This window comes from Mastacembelus armatus, chromosome 13 (genome assembly GCF_900324485.2).
Source record: "Mastacembelus armatus chromosome 13, fMasArm1.2, whole genome shotgun sequence".
Classification (NCBI taxonomy): Eukaryota; Metazoa; Chordata; class Actinopteri; order Synbranchiformes; family Mastacembelidae; genus Mastacembelus; species Mastacembelus armatus.
The window spans coordinates 12,089,450-12,108,007 of record NC_046645.1 but is presented as its reverse complement, the minus strand read 5'-3'; the positions used below and the strand labels follow the sequence as shown (position 1 = coordinate 12,108,007).

General features: G+C 38.7%; 1 protein-coding gene across 1 annotated transcript; it reads left to right on the top strand.

Annotated features, from left to right (window-relative positions):
• Positions 1-9,912: 9,912 nt before the first annotated feature.
• Positions 9,913-15,189, top strand: LOC113124016 (extracellular calcium-sensing receptor-like). Its single transcript, XM_026296464.1, has 8 exons — positions 9,913-10,019; positions 10,389-10,683; positions 10,789-11,078; positions 11,405-11,700; positions 12,455-12,660; positions 13,754-13,975; positions 14,081-14,204; positions 14,285-15,189. The coding sequence occupies exons 1-8, from the start codon at positions 9,913-9,915 to the stop codon at positions 15,187-15,189; spliced, it is 2,445 nt and encodes an 814-aa protein (XP_026152249.1).
• Positions 15,190-18,558: the final 3,369 nt, after the last annotated feature.

Sequence of the window (18,558 nt, the reverse complement as noted above, 5' to 3'; positions counted from 1 at the left end):
CCAGAGAAGAACACCAAGAAACATCTGATGAACAAAAATCAATCCTAGTAATATTTTGAGGTTGTGCACATTTAATATAATCACCAATGTTTCCTTGTGTTATGTTATTTTACAATTTTGTGAATTTTGTTTTTTAAAGTGTCATCCTTTCATTTTAGAATTACATTTTTATTATGTGGTGAAAAAATAGAATAAAATAAATAAATACCACCTCCATAATATAAATGTGACAGAAATCATTTCTAAATTTTGACAAGTGTTATTTCAATAATATAGAACCTCTGTATCATATACACGAAACAGACATAAATTTGTACATTTTTTAGGTCATTTATAGTAAATTACCCACTGTGTAATCAAAAGGTAAACTTATTACAGTTCAATTATGAGTTTTAACACAATTTTTGTAAATCACACACTCAAAGTATATTTTCGTCAGATCGACTGCAGCCACTGTAAAACATGAGAGAAGTAAAGTTCATTTGAAATAGACAACTGAAAGTGCTTTACAGGTAATAAAGTATTAAAATGACAACAAAAAAATATCCATTAAAAAGCACAATATAAACAAAGAAACTAAATACAATGAGATGGAAAGGTGAAAATTATGTTATTAGACAGAGTTGTCTTAGAGTCATGGACAATTTTTCTTTTTTAGTAGAAACAAAGTTGGAGCATGATATGTTGCAGTTACCCCCAAAGCATAATTTCTGTATGCAGGTGCTTCAAACTATGAAAGATTGATTTCCTGTATGATTGCATTATTGTCACCTGAACCTCCCAACTCAACACAAGCGCTAGTTGAATTCTGATCATTGCAGCCATGGATGCTGTAGCATGAAACAATAAAAAACAAAAGTATTAAAACTGAAAAATTTTGTAATTCTTACTGAAACCTTTACCTTGTTATTAATAAGTACATATTATTAAAGACATTCCATTTTAATAAACATACATTTCCCTTTTGGACTCCAAGCTTCTAGAACGCAAGCGGTGGATCAGGCTGTGGTGAACATAATCATTAAAGACTGTCAGCTGCTTAGTCTTGTCGAAGATGAGGGGTTCAGAGGGCTGCTTCTCTTTCTTTGCTAACATATATAACACTTTTAATTTGAACAAAAATCAATCCTAGTACAGTTTCTGAGGTTTAGAGATACGTAAGATGGAAACATACATTACAATATAGAGCCTAAGCTGTTTATTATACTGTATAAGCTGCTTATTACACAAAGTTTTCACATACTAGTGTATACTTTATTCCTGACTTTGAACCTGGCATTTGTGTAACTGTGATAAGCAACACCCTCTTCATGTATCCTCTTCACCCTCTTCATCCTCTTCACCCTCTTCATGTGGAGTCCAGTGTGGGGGAGTACGTACAGGTGAAATAACAGTAGTCCAAGAATCAAACCCTGAGAACTCCACATTGCATAGTAATCTGCTCAGATTTATGAACACCAAAAGAAAAAAACATGGCCCCTGCCTTCAAGATAGAATCTATGACCAAACTATGAAATGTTTTCTTAATATCTTCTTAACATTAAAATCATAATTAATCCTAAATTTCCCTTCAAGGTTAAATAAAGTTCATCTTATCTTCCATCCATCCATCCATCCATCCATCTTCTACCGCTTATCCGGGGCCGGGTCGTGGGGGCAGTAGCCGAATCAGGGATACCCAGACTTCCTTCTCCCTGGACACTTCCTCCAGCTCTTCCGGGGGGACACCGAGGCGTTCCCAGGCCAGCCGGGAGACATAGTCCCTCCAGCATGTCCAGGGTCTTCCCCGGGGCCTCCCCCTCGGGGAAGATCTTATCTTATTGAATTTAATCTCATTTCATCTCATCTAACTAATAATACCACCCACTTTTCCAGAGCTATGTACATCTCTGCTTGTAAACTCAGTTATTTTACCTGTTTATTTAAATGCAACTTTCCACTTAAATCTGATGAATATTTTACCCCTTTGTTTAGTTAGTCAAATGTCCTTCCATACCTTTTTCAGTGAATTCTCAGTACAGTAATGTTTGGTTACAGTGTGGTTAATGGTAACGTTACCTAAGTCTCACAGTCGCCATGTAGCTGCTGCTGTTCACTTGCTCCTGCAGACATCTGCCAAAGTGCAACATTAATAAGCTGGTTAAAAGCTAATGTTAACTTCATACCAGCTCAATTCTGTGTGGAAAAAACAGGATAGAGGCAGACTTGCTGTTTCGGAGCTGCAGCTGATTTCATGCTGGCTGCAGTCATGCTAGGCAGGGAGGGTTGTCTATGCTGAGCCGTTTATCGTGTAAATAAACCACACTACTGTCTGTGAAGACATATTAGGTATCTATAATGGCATTTCTCCTAGTCACATGTGTATTTTCACTACTCAGAATAGTAATTAGACATACCCATAATAATATTCTAACTAGTAGAAACTGTACTTAACTATACTTACAGACTAGTAATTACAATGAAGGGAGAGTCATGAGCTTGAGTTTGTTGTTTGTTGGTGGTGTTTGCATGCAAATTATAATCAGAACATGTAGTAACCACGTCCCTTAATCCTATTCCTCAGACCCCTTCCCTCCGTGCCAAAACAGTGATAGAAATTCACAACTTAAAAAAACAAAACAACTTTGGCATTGAAGGTCATGGACATCAACTGAAAATCAGAAGACTGTCATTGAAAAACGTAGCAAAATAATTTTGGTATTGAAAATAAAACATCAATAAAAACAGAAATTTGTAATTATTTTCATTGTTGATTATTTTTTCAATGCTAGTGTTTTTCTTTTCAGTTCCAATTTTGTTTTCATTGTCACAGAGAAGGTGGGAATGACCTGCATCTCTTTGATAATGACTTTCACATGTGGCAGTAAAATAAAAGAATAGAGCAACAGAGCAGAACAAAAAGCAAAATAAAATAAAGTTGGAAAAAATTGAATGTTTGTTGAAAGTTTTATGTGATTTATATTTATTCATGTGTTTTTCCATTGACATTGTATATGCATTTTGTGATACAATCAGGTTCCTTTTCTGAAATGATATTATACTAGTTAAACTGCATTGAATTTGATATAAATGAGATATAATGAATACGTCACACATACTACTACCCAGGTCTGATCCATCAGGTCTTTCCGTAAAACACATGACACTAGCATTTCCAGCTTGATATTCAGAATTTGCTAATATGAACAGTCACAAATAGAACTAAAAAATATTTTTAATAAAACTTTGAAATGGAGCTGAGTATAATGTGAGCTAAAGCCAAGAAAAGCTGAGGACAGGAAAACATTATCTAGTGTTTGTAAAAGTAAGAGAGAAAAAAAGGAAAACAGAGACACATTGTGCAAGTTATACATTACATTCAGCCCAACAAACTAAAATATGTTGAGTTAATAAAGCAAACTGGATAAGGGCACTCCCTGTCTGATGTAAGCTGAGGTACAACACAGAGCAAGAAACTTTGGTCACAAAAGCTATATAAAGCAGAGAAAACACACTTGTGCACAGATGCACCAGAGAGATGGAGATCTCTTTTCTCTTTATTGGTCTGAGATTAGCTCTGGGTTTGACTGGGTTGAACTCAGCTCTTACATTGAATGGTTGTGGGGATGGTCTGAAACAAAGTGATGGGTGCACAGAGATTAGAGCTGCTGCTGGGGTCAGTACTGAGGCTTTATCTGTGAAATGTAAACTGCAAGGTACCACTCTTCTTCCTGCCTTCTCAATGGATGGTGATTACGTTATTGGAGGTGTTTTCTCTATACGTCTTTATGGGCAAACAGTGGAGAATAAATACACCACAGTGCCTCAGCCACTGAAGTGCACAGGGAGGTTAGTAAGAGGAAAGTATGGGGGATAAATGGATGTGATATTGTGTGTGACAGAGATGTTTTCATTTGAAGGATGTCGTTATGATCATCCTGCAGAATTTTTGTGTACTGTTGAATATCTTAGAAAATATTTTCTTCTCTTTCACTTTCAGCGTCAAATCAATATTAGCCCTTATCAGTTACAGGTATTCACAACAATATTAGGTTGGTCCCATATGATTAAATTTTGCTGTATTGACTAACAAAAGCAGTAATGCAGCTGTAACTATGAATTGCAATTCTCCTTCATTATGTCTTCTGAGAATACTGTAAATTCTTTTTCTCACTAATCCTGCATTTCAATTGTAACATAAGTATGTGTGTGCAGCATTGACGGCCGTGTGCTGCGCTTTACACGTGCAATGGTTTTTGCCATTGAGGAGATTAACAACAGTACAAAGTTGCTCCCAGGCATCAGGCTCGGTTATCTGATCTATGACTCATGTGCCTCAGTGCCCATGGCGGTGCATGTGGCATTTCCACTTTCTAATGGCCTGGACCCTGAGTTTTATACCAGCGACAACTGTTCAAAATCTGGTATGGTGATGGCTGTTGTTGGTACATCTGGGTCCACATCATCCATCAGCATTACACGCATCATTGGATCCTTTAATATTCCTCAAGTAAATATGTTGAATTTTTGACAAATTAAGTTTTTTAAATATGCCCATACTGACTGTATGATGTATCATTATAAAAGTTATCCTGTATTGTTTTCCTTCAGGTGAGTTACTCTGCCACTTGTGCATGCCTATCTGATAAGCGTCAGTACCCGAATTTCTTCAGAACAGTCCCTAGTGACCATTTCCAGGCTGCTGCTCTGGCCAAGCTGGTGAAACACTTTGGCTGGACTTGGATAGGTGCTGTCCGGTCAGATACAGACTATGGAAATAATGGCATGGCATCTTTTCTGTACGCTGCACACAAAGAGGGGATCTGTGTTGAATACTCTGAATCTTTCTATCGGTCCAACCCACGTAGCAGGATCCAGAGAGTGGCTGATGTTATCCGCAGGTTTCTACATCTCTGATTGTGCTTGTGTTCTGTGTGTTGTCAATGCATTTCTGTGCACATGACCTCAGAATATTTACTACAACTGTTGATGACGACAAGATATTTTTAATATCATAATGAAAATTTGGCAACTGGTCATTTAGGTACATTACTATACTATTATTACATCACTATTATCTTATATAATGACACAGTGTGAGACCAAAACTATTCATTCTGGACACAAAACATACAAGTTATGACAAAAATCAAATAAAGAACAAAAAATGTTTTAACTACACCCCGCAGACATTTCAGTATAGGGTCTTTGAGAGATGTTCATGATGTTCTCTCAACAAGATTAAAAGGTTTACACAGATTTGTATAATATTATGCACTTTAATGTGTCTCCAGGTCAACAGCTCTGGTTGTTGTGGCATTTGCAGCCTTTGAAGACCTGAAGTTCCTGCTGAAGGAGATGTCTCAGGAACCTTCCCCACCTCATCAGTGGATAGGCAGTGAGGACTGGATAACCCATCCAGACATGATAAGTTTTACCTTTTGTGCCGGAGCCATTGGATTTGGGATTCAGAAATCTGTCATCCCAGGCCTGAGAAACTTCCTGCTGGATCTCTCTCCTACTAAAGTGGCAGCCTCCCCAATTCTTACTGAGTTCTGGGAGAGTGCATTCAACTGCAGACTGGAAAAAAGTGAGAAAGTTACCTGATTTTTTTCTTCATATCATACAGTGTAACAATTGCAGTATATGTAAATCAGGACTAATTGATCTATTAAACTGACAGGAATTTTACATCATATATTTTATACACATAACAGATGCCAGGGCAGTGGGTGACTAAACAAATTTTTTGTTTAAGACTGTCTGATGACTCATTCATGTTAATCTCCATTAGTATGTATAAAAGTATAAAAGGCCAGAGTCAAATGAATTACAAATATTCCTGTAAAAATATGGATATATTAGTTAGAACAAGGTTTAATAAGTCAGAAAACAATAAATACATATGAAAGAAAAATGTAATATAATTGACAGGAATAAAAATCTCCTGTTTCGACCTCTGTATGTTTGTAGGTGCTGCCACAGACAAGAAAGTGTGTGATGGAACTGAGGACATACAGAAACTCCAGAGCCCGTACACTGACACATCTCAGCTCCGATTCACTAACATGGTGTACAAGGCTGTTTATGCAATAGCACATGCCATTCATAATGCAGTGTGTCAGGAGACTAATTCTACAACTCAGTGTGACAGAATCAACAGCATTGAGCCCAAACAGGTCAGTTCAAGTGACTGAATGAAAATACTTGGCATTTACGCCATGATCTTGAGCTTGTTTTGTTATTAATAATTATTTTCACAGGTTCTTACTAATCTGAAGAAAGTACATTTTTCCCAAAATGGTTATCCTGTGTCATTTGATGCCAATGGGGATCCTGTGGCCACATATGAGCTGGTTAACTGGCAAAAAAGTGAGAGTGGCAGCATTGTGTTTGTGACAGTAGGGCAATATGATGCATCACTGCCACTGGGCCAGGAGTTCCATATCAACAGGAACATCACCTGGGTGGAAGGCAGGACACAAGTGAGGAACACTGATATATTCAGCATTGGTGAACTGAATCATATCAGCTGTTATATCAAAACTGCATATCTGTGTGATTCTGTCATTGTGTATTGTGTCTGTCAGGTTCCTGTGTCAGTGTGCACTGACAGCTGTCCTAAAGGAACTCATAAAGTGCTGCAGAAAGGAAAACCCATCTGCTGTTATGATTGTGTACCATGTCCTGAGGGAGAGATTAGCAATGCTACAGGTAAAGTCCAATGTTTTCTCATGTATATCACCACATCAATGATGGGACTGCTAAAGGTCCTTTTTGATTTATATTTTCAGATTCCACTGATTGTTTCCCTTGTCCCAATGAGTTCTGGCCTAATGCAGAGAAAGACACATGTTTTCCCAAGCCTGTAGAGTTTCTTTCCTTCAGTGAGATCCTGGGAGTCATCCTGGCTACATTCTCAGTTGGTGGTGCCTGTCTGGCCATTATAACAGCGACTATATTCTTTCAACACAGAACCTCCCCGATTGTCAGGGCCAACAACTCTGAGCTGAGCTTCCTGCTGCTCTTCTCCCTGACTCTGTGTTTCTTATGTTCATTAACTTTCATTGGAGCACCCTCTGAGTGGTCCTGCATGCTGCGCCACACAGCGTTTGGGATCACCTTTGTCCTCTGTATCTCTTGTGTTCTGGGGAAAACTATGGTGGTGTTAATGGCCTTCAAAGCTACACTTCCAGGTAGTAATGTCATGAAATGGTTTGGCCCTCTACAGCAAAGAATGACTGTAATATTATTTACATTTTTACTCCGGGTACTCCGGTTTCCTCCCACAGTCCAAAAACATGCATGTTAGGTTGATTGGTGACTCTAAATTGCCGTAGGAGTGAGTGTGAGTGTGTGAGGTTGTCTGTCTTTGTGTGTCTATATGTGGCCCTGTGATGGACTGGTGACCTGTCCAGGGTGTACCCCTCCCTTCCACCCGAGAGAGAGCTGGGATAGGCTCCAGCAGATCCCCGTGACCCTGAGCCAGGAAAAGCGGGTATAGAAGATGGATGGATGGATGGATTATTTACATTTATCCAAGTTTTAATATGTACTGTTTGGTTGATTGTTAGCCCCCCTTTTCTAATGAAAATCTTCACCATATACAAAGAAACAATCATCCTGGAGTGTGCGTTAGGCTCAGCTATTGGGTTCTGGGCTGTGCTCGGGTACATAGACTTGCTGGCTGTCTTTTCCTTTTGTGTTAGCTGTCCTGGCCCGGAAACTGCCTGATAATTTTAACGAAGCCAAGTTTATCACCTTCAGCATGCTGATATTCTGTGCAGTCTGGATCACTTTTATTCCAGCATATGTCAGCTCTCCTGGGAAGTTTACTGTGGCTGTGGAGATATTTGCCATTCTGGCCTCCAGTTTTGGACTGATACTGTGTATATTTGCTCCAAAGTGTTTTATCATTTTGTTTAAGCCAGAGAAGAACACCAAGAAACATCTGATGAACAAAAATCAATCCTAGTAAGAGAATTTCCTGAGTGTAGGGTTGTCGGTCATAGACCTTCCATCGCCATGCAGAAAAGAATTCTTCTGTTGGGTTTAAGACAGGAAATTGGTGGAAATCACCAATGAAATTTTTGTTGAACCACTCACAGACCAGCAGACCTCTGTGAAAGCCAACACAGTCTTAGGCGATGACATAAACTGTATATTCTGCTTGATCATTTTCTTGCTGTACATGGCCAATAAGCACATAACGGAGACCATCCAAAAACGTCAGCAAGCGCTTTGTCTTATATGGACCCAAGACAGGATGTTGGTGTAGAACTCCTGGGTTACTGATTGCAGCACACAGCGTGACATTTTCACCACTCTGACCCGGGAATTGCACTATGGCATGTTTGTTAATGAAGTGCCTGCCTCTGCCCTTCCTCTCTGCCAAATTGAATGTCGCTTCATCCACAAATATGTATTCATGGGGCCTGTCCATACAATCCAACTGAAAAAATCTATGGGGAAAAAAAAAACAAAAAAAAGCATAATAAAAAGTGTTGTTGTATTAAGCAAAACCTTTGTCAGGGGGAGTCAGGGGAAGTATGCACAGATGGAATAACAGTAGCCCAAGAACTGAACGCTGAGAACTCCATATTGCCTTGTGATCTGTTCAAATGTTTGTGTAACAACAAAAACAGCATGTCCCCTGGCTTCAAGACAGGATCTAAACAAACTGTTTCTTTGGGCAATTTAAATTCACCAATCAACCTGACCTACATGTTTTTGGACTGTGGGAGAAAACTAGCGTACTCGGAGAAAATCCACACAAGCACAAGAAGAACATGCAAACTCTACACAGAAAGGCCCGTTGCTGGGTTTATAACCAGAAAACATTTGTGCTGTAAGGCAACAGTAAAAACCACCAAACTGCAGTGATGCCCAGATGCAAACATATCAGACTTATTTTTTGAGGTCATTCAGGGATTTACTGTGCTTCTCAATAGTGAGAACAGGTACCCACTAACAGCCTCCTGTGTAGGTGTGATTTTACATGATCAGGCTCAGTCCAGGTGGGGGTACTGATCTTGGACAAGAAAAAAGAAATAGTTTTTACCACAAACAATAAAACCAAAAATAAATAAAACAAAGTTGTAAAGGTTGTTAATGAAAATGTGATATTTTTGTGTCATTTTTTGTTTCAAGTTTTTTTAAAGACTTTGGGATACATTCATGTCCCTTTTATGAAAAAATATCATTTCAGTTAATCAGCTAAACTGCCTTGATGAATATCAGACATAATGAATACATCACACATACTATGACCCAGGTGTGGTCCTTAAATGACATTACACTAGCATTCCTAGCTTTATATTGAGCAGTCGATAATATGAACAGCCATAAATACAACTAAAAGGAAATCAGTGTGAAATAAATATGGGAATAATGATAATACAAATACATGTACTTTTCACATTAATTTCATGGTAACAGCACATGTCGGACTGTAATGTAATCTAAAAACCAAGCAAAACAGACAAGACAAAAGCAGGAAGACACCTGTGTTTACAACAGCAAATTTACAAAAGAAAAGCAGAGACACTTTGTGGAAGTTATACATTACATGCAGCCCAACAAAGTAAAAGACTTTGAGTTAGTAAAGCAAACTGGGTAGGGGCACCCCCTGTCTGATGTAGGCTGAGGTACAGCAGAGAGCAAGAGACTTGTGTCAGAAAAGCTTTATAAACCAGTGAAAACACACTTGTGCACAGACACACCTGAGAGATGGAGATCTCTTTTCTCTTTATTGGTCTGAGAATAGCTCTGGGTTTGACTGGGTTGAACTCAGCTCTTACGTTGAATGGTTGTGGGGATGGTCTGAAACAAAGTGATGGGTGCACAGAGATTAGAGCTGCTGCTGGGGTCAGTGCTGAGGCTTTATATGTGAAATGTAAACTGCAAGGTACCACTCTTCCTTCTGCCTTCTCAATGGATGGTGATTACGTTATTGGGGGTGTTTTTGCTATACACTACAACATGCAAACTGTGAATTATACCTACACCACAGTGCCTCAGCCACTGAAGTGCACAGGGAGGTTAGTAAGAGGGAACAATGGGGGATAAAAGGATGTGATATTGTGTAAGACAGAGATGTTTTCATTTGAAGGATGTTGTTATTGCAAAGTTTTTGTGTATTGTCGACTGCTCGAAAAAATTCTTTCTTCTTTTTCACATTAAAGGCCAAATCAATATTAGCTTATATCAATTACAGGTACTGATAACAATGTCAGGTTGGTCCTATATGATGAATAAACATTTGTGTCTTTCTTAACTGAAAATATAGCGGTATTAAAACTGTAACTATGTATTGCAATTCTCTTTCAATATATGTTTTCTATGAAAATTGTGAATCCACCTTATCACTAATCCTGCATTTGAACAATGACATGAATATCTTTATGCAGCACTGACACCCGTGAACTGCGCTTTTCACGTGCAATGGTCTTTGCCATTGAGGAGATTAACAACAGTACAAAGCTGCTCCCAGGCATCAGGCTCGGTTATCAGATCTATGACTCATGTGCCTCAGTGCCCATGGCGGTGAATGTGGCATTTCAGCTTTCTAATGGTCTGGACCCTGAGTTTTATACCAGTGACAACTGCTCAAAATCTGGTATGGTGATGGCTGTTGTTGCTGAATCTGGGTCCACATCATCCATCAGCATTTCACGCATCATTGGATCCTTTAATATTCCTCAAGTAAATATGTTAAATTTTTAACAAAATATTTTTTAAAATTAATTTATGCTGTTCATTTACTGTGTAACTATAGGATTATGCTGTATTATTTATTGTTTCCTTCAGGTGAGTCACTTTGCCACTTGTGCATGCCTATCCAATAAGCGTCAGTACCCGAATTTCTTCAGAACAATTCCCAGTGACCATTTCCAGGCTGCTGCTCTGGCCAAGCTGGTGAAAGACTTTGGCTGGACTTGGATAGGTGCTGTCCGGTCAGATTCAGTCTATGGAAATAATGGCATGGCGTCTTTTCTGGAGGCAGCACACAAAGAGGGGATCTGTGTTGAATACTCTGAATCTTTCTATCGGACCAACCCACGTAGCAGGATCCAGAGAGTGGCTGATATTATCCACAGGTTTCTACATCTCTGATTGTGCTTGTGTTCTGTGCGTTGTCAATGCATTTCTGTGCACACAAACTTGAAATATTTAGTACAAGCTCAGAATGGGGTCTTGTGGGTATCATAATACGGAATCTGGCAATGTAGCTTTTAAATCATTTTATTGGCCTTATATAATGAAGCAGACTTAAACCAAAATTACTCATTCAGGTCACGAAAAATAAATTAATAATGAAATATTGAAATAAATGTGCCTTTTGTGTTCGTCAATATTGACATGTATTTTAAAACAGATGTGCCTTTATATTTGTATAATATCATGTACTGTAATGTGTCTCCAGGTCAACATCTATGGTTGTGGTTGCATTTGCATCCCCTGGAGACATGATGATCCTGTTGGAGGAGCTGTCCCATAAACCTTCCCAACCTCGTCAGTGGATAGGCAGTGAGGACTGGATAACCCATCCAGACATGTTAAGTTTTACCTTTTGTGCCGGAGCCATTGGATTTGGGATTCAGAAATCTGTCATCCCAGGTCTGAGAAACTTCCTGCTGGATCTCTCTCCTACTAAAGTGGCAGCTTCCCCAATTCTTACTGAGTTCTGGGAGAGTGCATTCAACTGCAGACTGGAAAAAAGTGAGAAAGTCACCTGATTTTTTAAAAAAATTTATATTAGTGATAGTTACAGCTGGATACTTGTGGTAGATTTGTTTTATTCAATGCACACATATAGCTTTCTGTGTTAAAAGTTTGAGACCAAACACCAGTTATTTATTGAACTGCATCGGATTTCCTTTAGGATCAATAAAGTATCTATTTATCTGTCTATCTATCCAGAACAAAGACATAAAGTAAACATATGGTTTATCTGAGCCAGAAATCTCAGAGGTTTTTTATTGATCTTTCTGTGTGAACTGCGTGGTACAGTCTTGGAGATGATTTTCTGTTAAAGAGGATAAAGTGTTTTTTAAAAAAAAGCCCTGATCAAATGCACATATACATATATAAACAGTGAATAAACCACAGATAAATATAGCCTTTTGCTGGCTTATAACAGTTGTAGTATATTTACAGTAGGTCTATTACACTGACAGGCATTTCATATCACTTCTTTATTTTATACATATTCAAACAGGTCAAGTCAGTTGGCAATTAAAGAAAAAGCTGCTTGACATTTATTTGACATATGACTGTCTGATGACTCACTCAATCTCTGTTCATATATGTAAAAGTACAAAGGCCAGATTCAAATGCTCAAAATGATAATGCATTAGCACAATATAGATATAATAGTTAGTGCAAGGTATATTTTGATGGTTAAGTCATAAAAGTAATGTAATATAATTGACTGGAATAAAAATCTCCTGTTTCTATCTCTATATGTTTGTAGGTGCTGCCACAGACAAGAAAGTGTGTGATGGAACTGAGGACATACAGAAACTCCAGAGCCCGTACACTGACACATCTCAGCTCCGAATCACTAACATGGTGTACAAGGCTGTTTATGCAATAGCACATGCCATTCATAATGCAGTGTGTCAGGAGACTAATTCTACAACTCAGTGTGACAGAATCAACAGCATAGAGCCCAAACAGGTCAGTTTGTCAGGATCCATTTCTCTGGACTTCCTGTTATTTTATTTTGAAGGATCCTGACAGGAACTGGTTTTTGATTATTTCAGTTTCTTTATGTTGACCTAATTAGTTGATTATTTTCACCTGTTTTTTGTTTTGTGCCCGGTCTTTATATACCTTGGTTGTTTCTTGTTTTAGTTGCCGGGTTGTCTGTTATGTATTCTTTTGAGTGCTGCCAAGACAGTGTTTTGAGTGGACTACCTTTTGTTCTCCCAGAGTTAAGTATTTTGTCTCTTTTGGTCTTTGTTAGTTTTCTGGTCCTTTTCCCATGTCCTCTGTTCATGTGTCTTAGTCTCGTTTCATGTTTTATGCCCTTGTTGTTTCCATGCCTTGATTCCCCGTATTCATGCTCTCGCTTCCCGTGTGTCTGGTGCGTCTCCTTAAATGTGTGTGACCCAGACCCTTCATGCCCTGTTACCCTTGTGTCCATGTTCCTGCTCCCTGTGTAGTCTGATGCGTCTCCCCAGTTGTGTGTGTGACCCAGATCCCTTCATGCTTGATCCCCTGTCCACGTTCATGTTTCCTGTGTGGTCTGGTGCGTCTCCCAAGGTGTGTGTGTGTGACCCAGACCTTCATGCCCCGACCCCGTCTTTCATGTTCAAGCGTTTGTGTGTGATCTGGTGCGTCTCCCTAATTGTGTGTGTGTGACCCAGACCTTCATGCCCTGACTCCCCGTCTCTCATGTTCAAGAGTCTGTGTGATCTGGTGCGTCTCCCAAGTGTGTGTGACCCAGACTCCTCCGGCCTTGTTCCCTCGTGTCCTTGTCCTATGTTCATGTTTTGTCCTTGCTACCCTGCCTAGACCTATCCCCTTTTGCCTTGAGTTTTGTTCTTGTTTTTCCTAGTCCTGTTAATAAAGTCTTGTGTTGAACATTAGGTACCAGTGTGGGCGCTTCCTTGGTCCAAAATTTATAATAGTTCCCCCAGTCCTGACACAGTTAAAGTGAATAAATAAAGAAGCCAATACTCTTCTTTAGCAATGATGTCACTTTTCTTATTATTTCTTCTTATTTATTTTACAGTTTGTTGCTATTCCTCACTCATTGTCCTCACAGGTTCTTACTCATCTGAAGAAAGTAAATTTCTCCCAAAATGGTTATCCTGTGTCATTTGATGCCAATGGGGATCCTGTGGCCACATATGAGCTGGTTAACTGGCAGAAAAGTGAGAGTGGCAGCATTGTGTTGGTGACAGTAGGGCAATATGATGCATCACTGCCACTGGGCCAGGAGTTCCATATCAACAGGAACATCACCTGGGTGGAAGGCAGGACACAAGTGAGGAACATTGATATATTCAACATTGGTGAACTGAATCATATCAGCTGTTGTATCAAAACTGCATATCTGTGTGATTCTGTCATTGTGTATTGTGTCTGTCAGGTTCCTGTGTCAGTGTGCACTGACAGCTGTCCTAAAGGAACTCATAAAGTGCTGCAGAAAGGAAAACCCATCTGCTGTTATGATTGTGTACCATGTCCTGAGGGAGAGATTAGCAATGCTACAGGTAAAGTCCATTGTTTTCTGATGTATATCACCACATCAATGATGGGACTGCTAAAGATTTTTTTTGATTTATATTTTCAGATTCCACTGATTGTTTCCCTTGTCCCAATGAGTTCTGGCCTAACGCAGAGAAAGACACATGTTTTCCTAAGCTTGTAGAGTTTCTTTCCTTCAGTGAGATCCTGGGAGTCATCCTGGCTACGTTCTCAGTTGGTGGTGCCTGTCTGGCCATTATAACAGCGACTATATTCTTTCAACACAGAACCTCCCCGATTGTCAGGGCCAACAACTCTGAGCTGAGCTTCCTGCTGCTCTTCTCCCTGACTCTGTGTTTCTTATGTTCATTAACTTTCATTGGAGCACCCTCTGAGTGGTCCTGCATGCTGTGCCACACAGCGTTTGGGATCACCTTTGTCCTCTGTATCTCTTGTGTTCTGGGGAAAACTATGGTGGTGTTAATGGCCTTCAAAGCTACACTTCCAGGTAGTAATGTCATGAAATGGTTTGGTCCTACCCAGCAAAGAATGACTGTATTATCATTTACATTTATCCAAGTTTTAATATGTACTGTTTGGTTGATTGTTAGTCCCCCTTTTCCAATGAAAAACTTCACCATATACAAAGAAAGAATCATCCTGGAGTGTGCGTTAGGCTCAGCTATTGGGTTCTGGGCTGTGCTCGGGTACATAGGCCTGCTGGCTGTCTTTTGCTTTGTGTTAGCTGTCCTGGCCAGGAAACTGCCTGATAATTTTAATGAAGCCAAGTTTATCACCTTCAGCATGCTGATATTCTGTGCAGTCTGGATCACTTTTATCCCAGCATATGTCAGCTCTCCTGGGAAGTTTACTGTGGCTGTGGAGATATTTGCCATTCTGGCCTCCAGTTTTGGACTAATATTGTGTATATTTGCTCCAAAGTGTTTTATCATTTTGTTTAAGCCAGAGAAGAACACCAAGAAACATCTGATGAACAAAAATCAATCCTAGTAATATTTTGAGGTTGTGCACATTTAATATAAACACCAATGTTTCCTTGTGTTATGTTATTTTACAATTTTGTGAATTTTGTTTTTTAAAGTGTCATCCTTTCATTTTAGAATGACATTCATATTATGTGGTGAAAAAATAGAATAAAATAAATAAATACCACCTCCATAATATAAATGTGACAAATCGTTTCTAAATTTTGACAAGTGTTATTTCAATAATATATAACCTCTGTATCATATACACGAAACAGACATAAATTTGTACATTTTTTAGGTCATTTATAGTAATTTACCCACTGTGTAATCAAAAGGTAAACTTATTACAATTCAATTATGAGTTTTAACACAATGTTTGTAAACACACACTCAAAGTATATTTTCATCAGATTGACTGCAGCCACTGTAAAACATGAGAGAAGCAAAGTTTATTTGAAATAGACAACTGAAAGTGCTTTACAGGTAATAAAGTATTAAAATGACAATAAAACAATATCCATTAAAAAGCACAATATAAACAAATAAACTAAATACAATGAGATGGAAAGGTGAAAATGATGTTATTAGACAGAGTTGTCTTAGAGTCATGGACAATTTTTCTTTTTTAGTAGAAACAAAGTTGGAGCATGATATGTTGCAGTTACCCCCAAAGCATAATTTATGTATGCAGGTGCTTCAAACTATGAAAGATTGATTTCCTGTATAATTGCATTATTGTCACCTGAACCTCCCAACTCAACACAAGCGCTAGTTGAATTCTGATCATTGCAGCCATGGATGCTGTAGCATGAAACAATTAAAAAACAAAAGTATTAAAACTGAAAAATTTTGTAATTCTCACTAAAAGTTTTACCTTATAATTAATAAGTGCATATTATTAAAGGCATTCCACTTTAATAAACATACATTTCCCTTTTGGACTCCAAGCTTCTAGAACGCAAGCGGTGGATCAGGCTGTGGTGAACATAATCATTAAAGACTGTCAGCTGCTTAGTCTTGTCGAAGATGAGGGGTTCAGAGGGCTGCTTCTCCACCTTGATCCCTTATATGTTCTGCCAACCAGAAAAGTATGTGAACGGAGTTTAAACTGTACATAACCACTTTGCTAACATATATTACACTTTTATCATTTTTTCATTTTAGGCTTTCAAGCCAGAAATATGAGGAGGAAAAGGAGTGGGCCGAGGAAGAAATCTAGAGTGCAGTTGCAGTCAGTGTAACAGCTGATATTTGAAAATTTATAAATATGTAGGCACACCTGGCTGTAACTTTCCACTGCGGTGATAAAAACTATAAACTTGTTCATCAGTCCCTGCTGAGACTGTTGGCTCTGTGCTCCACACTGCTACATCTCTAGACTCTCATAAAGTCAACTCCCGTCTAACCTTAGAACATTTAAACTCCTCTGTAAAACTTGTTATGGAGAACTCCAAAATCCTTTTACCATACAGGCACACACTGCTTAGGCAGCGTGGATCTTCCAGCCACTTTCAAATGTAAGCACTGAGTTTTCCCTAGCTTCTCTACCCTTGAAATGGGCGCATCATAAAACATCAGGGGCCATAACAACAGTGATAGAAGACCGAACTGTAGGCCCTGTACCTGTGCTTTATCATCAAGATCTGCGCTGTACCACCTGGTTTGACCTTGATGCTGGCCCAGTTTATGCTAGAAAGCAACTTATCTGTCTCTCTGACAAAGTGACAGAGTAGGAGGTGAGTGCAAACAGCAGTAATTTGTGAGAGGGCAAATAAGAAAAGGTGAGCCACAGAGTTTATTAATGCAGTTTTTTGTGGATAATAACAAGCCTACATATTCTGTATTTTTATTGAGCCTAGAATATATTTTTTCTGTGCTTAGAATGTCCCATAGCTAAGGAATACAGAGTAAATTCAACAGCATGGATTAGGCAAAGGCCTGAGACCTACTTCTACAAGTATGTAAAAGTGAACATAGCGTGTGTGCTCAAGAACCAGTGGAGGTGATCAAGCTGAGTCTAAAACAACACTGTTGCCAGATGAAGTGCAACTTTTTGGGTCAAGGTTAACTCAGATAGAAAGGTTTATGGAGCCAGAAAGAGTGCCAGTAAAACTCTGGCACTGAAAAATAAACTTTGGCAGCAAAAAATAACACAAAAATAACACACAGAACAGTAGTTAGGGCGAATGCCAGAGCATAAGATGTGCTGTTTGTTCCTTAATATGTAAATTACATGCAGAACATGTAATTTTTACCTCCTCGGGTCCAGTAGTGTCAATATTCAGTTTTTTACACATCAAATTATCAGTTTGAGTTGAGTGGTCTAATGCTGGATTACAAGACACAGACACAGACACCATAAAAAGAGATGTATTTTCATTTACATTATATAACCTTTTTAAAAGAAACTGGTGTGGACTAGGTAACAACAGAAACAGATATGAAAACACGGAAGGTGGGAAAGACCTGGATCCCTGACAAAATTACTTAAAATATTATCACCCTTACTAATAACTTCCACATGCTGCAACAGAACAAAAAACTAAATACATAAATAAAATAAAGTTGAAAAAGTTGTGAGTTAAAACAGTGTATTGTTTCTTTTATGTGTCATTTATTTTTATTTGTATGTGTTTTTCATTGACTTGCATTTGTATTTTGGGATACAATCAGGTCCCATTTATGTAACGATATTGCACTTAAACTGCACTGAATTTGATATATATATAACTAAAAGATATATAACTAAAAGGAAGTCAATATGAAAGAAAAATGGAAATGGGTGCAGCACATGCAGTGCTAAGACTGTGAGCTAAAACCAAGAAAACTGAGGACAGGGCAAAAATAATGACAAATCTGGTGTTTACAAAAGTAAATTTACAAAAGAGAAAAAGAAAACAGGAACACTCTGTGGAAATTATACATTACATGCAGCCCAACAAACTAACATTCATTCATTAATTATCTATACCGCTTATTACTAATTAGGGTCATGAGGATCTGCTGGAGCCTATCTCAGCTCTCTTTGGGTGAAAGGCAGGGGTACACCCTGCACAGATCACCAGTCCATCACAGACAAACTAACATACTTTGAGTTAATAAAGCAAATTGGATAAGGGCACCCCCTGTCTGATGTAGGCTGAGGTACAGCAAAGAGCAAGAAACTTTGGTCACAAAAGCTATATAAAGCAGAGAAAACACACTTGTGCACAGTTGCACCTGAGAGATGGAGATCTCTTTTCTCTTTATTAGTCTGAGAATAGCTTTGGGTTTGACTGGGTTGAACTCAGCTCTTACATTGAATGGTTGTTGGGATGGTCTGAAACAAAGTGATGGGTGCACAGAGATTAGAGCTGATGCTGGAGTCAGTGCTGAGGCTTTATATGTGAAA